This window comes from Gallinula chloropus (assembly GCF_964237585.1).
Source record: "Gallinula chloropus genome assembly, chromosome: 1".
NCBI classification, from domain to species: domain Eukaryota; kingdom Metazoa; phylum Chordata; class Aves; order Gruiformes; family Rallidae; genus Gallinula; species Gallinula chloropus.
Window position 1 is genome coordinate 187384983 of NC_140085.1, and position 3877 is coordinate 187388859.

General features: G+C 60.8%; 1 protein-coding gene across 1 annotated transcript; it reads right to left on the reverse strand.

The window, feature by feature from the left end:
• Window positions 1–2516: 2516 nt before the first annotated feature.
• On the reverse strand, window positions 2517–3877 carry IL18BP (interleukin 18 binding protein; the record flags this gene model as incomplete). The annotated part of the gene is made up of 5 exons (XM_084280440.1): window positions 2517–2703; window positions 2869–2998; window positions 3264–3329; window positions 3545–3613; window positions 3856–3877. 5 exons carry the CDS (start codon window positions 3875–3877, stop codon window positions 2517–2519), a joined length of 474 nt encoding a protein of 157 aa, XP_084136566.1.

Below are 3877 nucleotides of genomic sequence, written 5' to 3' on the forward strand. Positions count from 1 at the left end.
TACACCACTCGAAGCTTAAGGATACTCAGATTTGATTTAGTCCTACATTTAAAGGATGCTTTCTTCTGCCTGACTGTAGCCAAAGCAAGTCAAAAGTTAATTGCATTGAATGGGAGAGCCCCATTTCTGGAGGGAAACCCCAGCTTCCATGGACACTGTTACCCCAAGCATTTTTAGTCCCACGATTTTTGGAAATCAGCTGGCACAAGAACTGGAAACCTGGGAGCCTCTGTCTAAAGAAGGAATTCTGCAATATGGAGATGAGTTGCTGGGAGCAACTGAAACAAAACTGGAATGGATCTGATGGACTGTAAGCTTGTGAATTCTCTTGGGCTCAGTGGATATTGAGTCTCCCAACAGAAAGCTCACATGGTGCAACAACAAGTAACCTGTCTGGGTTATGAGATTTCTGGAGGACAACGGGAGTTGGGTACTGAGCAAAAGAAGCCATCTCTAAGGCTCCTCTTCTTCCAACAGCAAGAGACCTCAGATCCTTTGTGGGAATGATGGGCTGGTGTCAGTTGTGGATTTACAATTATGGAATAATAGCAAAGCTTCTTTATGAACTCTTGAAAAATAATCCTGCCCAACTGGTGTGGACAAAAGAGACCCAGAAAGGTTTTAATATGCTTAAAAGGGAACTGATGAGAGCTCCAGCCTTGGGGCTGCCACATGAGACTAAACCCTTCTTGCTCTTTTTCCATGAAAAGCCAGGAGTAGCCCTGGAAGTCCTGGTTCAACATTTAGGACCTTATGGAAGAGCAGTGTCATACTTTTCTAAACAGCTCCAATACCTTGGTGTGCCACCAGATCTATCAAATTAGAGTTCCTTGTCTCTGATGGCATCAATGAGGGCTCAGCACCAGTGAGGGCTCAGCATGGGACTCTTGTCCTGAGAGATTGAATTAAATTTCTAGAGCATTTTTCCTCCCTTGGCTGCTGGAGTGGGAAAGTTTAGATCAACACTTATTAAGGTTAGTGCTTAATCTGGGTGGCCAGCGAGGGGTGGGGGGGATTGTCCCTCTCTGCTCTGCCCTCGGCAGTGCCTTCAGATGGGCTGTGCTTGGATCTGCTGCTGCATGAAGGCCTGGTGGAGATGCTGCTGCCAGCCTCTGACTGTGTGCTTCCAGAGGCCCCAGGAGTGACACCCTTTGTCTGAGAAGAAGAACACGTTTCCCAGCTCCTGAGGGGCTGCTGGCTGTGCGGATGGGAATCCCCTGGGGCACCCCCCATCTGCAATGTTGGAGCAATAAATATTCTTTCTGTTCCTAATGCTGTGGTTCCATCCATCCATCCATCCATCCCGTGCCTGGGGTGCAAGCTCCTCAGTGCCTGACCCTGTGGTCACTAGCTGGCCCCAGGCACCTCTGGCACCCCCTAAATTGGGGCGGAGGTGGCTGGTACCCCAGTGGGTGTGCTGGTGCCCAGGGATGTGGGTGGGCTCAGAAAGGGACTGTGCCTGGCCCCAGCGCCTCAGTGGGGAGCAGAGGAGCTGGGGAACACAAGATGTGGCAGCTACCACTGGGGCAGACAGTGCACCCCCAGCATCCCCCTCCTATGCAGGGAGAATGCAGAGACAATGAGCGTGAAGGGGAAGAGGACACACAGAGAGCCATTCCAGAGAAGCCCCATGGAAGTTAAGCAGAGCAGTGCCATGGGGCTGTCAAGGGGCACCCTGACAGAGCAATAAATATTCTTTCTGTTCCTCATGCTATGGTTTTTCTGTCCATCCATCCATCCATCCATCCATCCATCCATCCATCCATCCATCCATTCCTCCCTCTCTCCCTCCCATGGCTGGGCTATAAGTCCCTCAGTGCCCGCCACCTCCTTAGGGGGTGGGCACCAGCCACCCCAGACCCGATGCCAGGAGCAGAGTCCTGCCAGGACAAGATGGGCCTTATGGAGAAGCACACGGGGTTCAGCAGCACCGGGCTGGGGCACAGCCCCAACCCAGCAGATGCAGAGGGGGACATGATGGGCCCAGTTCCCTGGGGGTCCCTGTGCCCCAGAGCTCCCCACAGTGCTCCCCCTCCTCTGGCACAAGGTGTAGCCATAAGACCAGGCACCCCTGGGGCAGCAGCAGGGCTGCCCATGGCTCTCCGGACCTAATCTGGGCTGGCAGGGGGTCAGGGACACATTCTGCCTTCTGCAAGGCACTGGAGCCACCTCCTTTCCGTCCCTCCTCACCCCACAGCTGCCCCCTGTGCCCGCAGGCATCCCTGTGCCCAGGACACGGGTGACACCAGGCAGCCTTGATGTGCTTTAATAAACCTGGGGTCCCACAGCTGGCTGCGGGCAGGTCCTGGGAGTGGCCTGGCCAGTGCTCCTGGCTTGGCAAGGACTCCCAGGAGCCACACGCACAGCGGGGCCAGCAGATGTGGGGCTGTGCCGACCCCACGATGGGGCAGGGAGACAGTCATCCATGGAGGCGTTGTGTCCCCACGGAGCAGTGCAGGGCTGTGGGAGCAGGGGAGGCTGCGGGGCACTCGCCCATCACAACGTGCTCCCCGGTCTCAGCCCTGTCCCCTGCTCGTGGTGCGGGCTGGGGCCGGTGTTGGGTGCAGCCAGCGCAGCTCCCTGGTGTGGGTGCCGAGGGGGCTGAGCACCACGCAGGTGAAGTTGGTGTGCAGATGCTGGGTGCTGAAGGAGGCGATGTGGAGGTCTCGGCTCAGGGTCGTCCCCGAGCCCAGCGGCTTCTCCCTGCGGACCCAGCAGCATGTCACAGCCTGCTCCCAGCTCCACCATGTCCTCCCCAGGCTGGCGGACCCGAGGTCCCTGCCCCAAAGCAGGGCTGCCCCTCCCTGCCAGCCCCAGAGCCTGGGGCGGCTCCGCTGTACCCAGGGACCCCTGGGACCCTGTACTCACAGCACTGTCCCCTCACGCACGGGCGGTTCCAGGTGCAGCTTCTCCACGAAGGAGCCATTCCCCAGCCAGTAGAGCAGCGTGAACTCGGGGAGGCAGCTCACCGCCTCGCACGATGCTGTCACGCTCTCGCCTGGAGCCGGAGGGGACGCAGGGTCAGAAGGGTTGAGATGGCCTCCAGAGACCCCCCCCAGGCCAGGCTGCCCCCTCCACAGGCACAGCCAATTCCCAGAGGGGGAATGACCCCCACCGTGCCAGCACCCCAAAGTGTCGGCTGCGGGTGGAGGATGCGCCTCAGGTGTCTGCCAGGGCCAACTCCCTGCCACCAGCCCGGGGGTCTCAGTGCAGCCCCCCCCCCCCTTCCCAGACCCCTGCAATGGCCCCAGGGGGTCACTCACCCAGACGGGGGGGCCCTGACAGCGTCTGCACGATGGTGATGCTGGGGGATGGCAGGGCCACGGCATCTGGAGGGAGCACAGTGGGGTGAGGAGTGGGGGGGACACTCGAGATGCCCCCCCCCCGAGACCCCCCAGTTCCCTGGGGGGCAGGAGGCCAGGGTCCCACCGAGGGGATGGGGGTACACAGCTCATCCCCATCCCCCCCGCACAGCCACCTTGCGGGGTGCAGAGCCCGGAGCTGGCCCTGTCCCCCCTGCAGCCCCCCAGCAGCCCCCACTTACCGGTGCGGCGGGACGCCAGGGCCCAGCAGAGCAGGGGCAGGAGGAGCCGGGCAGGGAGTCCCTGGGTCCCTGCGGGTAGAGGTGGGGCTCAGCGCCGGGCACACCGGGATGTGCTCCCCCCTCCCGCCCGAGCCCGGGACAGTCCCCCCTGCACCCACACACTCCCAGCAAGCCATGACCCCCCAGCATCCCCTCACAGCACCTTACCCCCAGAGTCACCCCCCCATCCCCATCCTTGCCCCCCACCCTCCAGGGACGGGGCTGGTCCCCGGTCCCGGCCGCTGCCCCAGGACGCCCCGAGCCGCCCGTACCGGGGGGGCGCGGCGGAGCCAT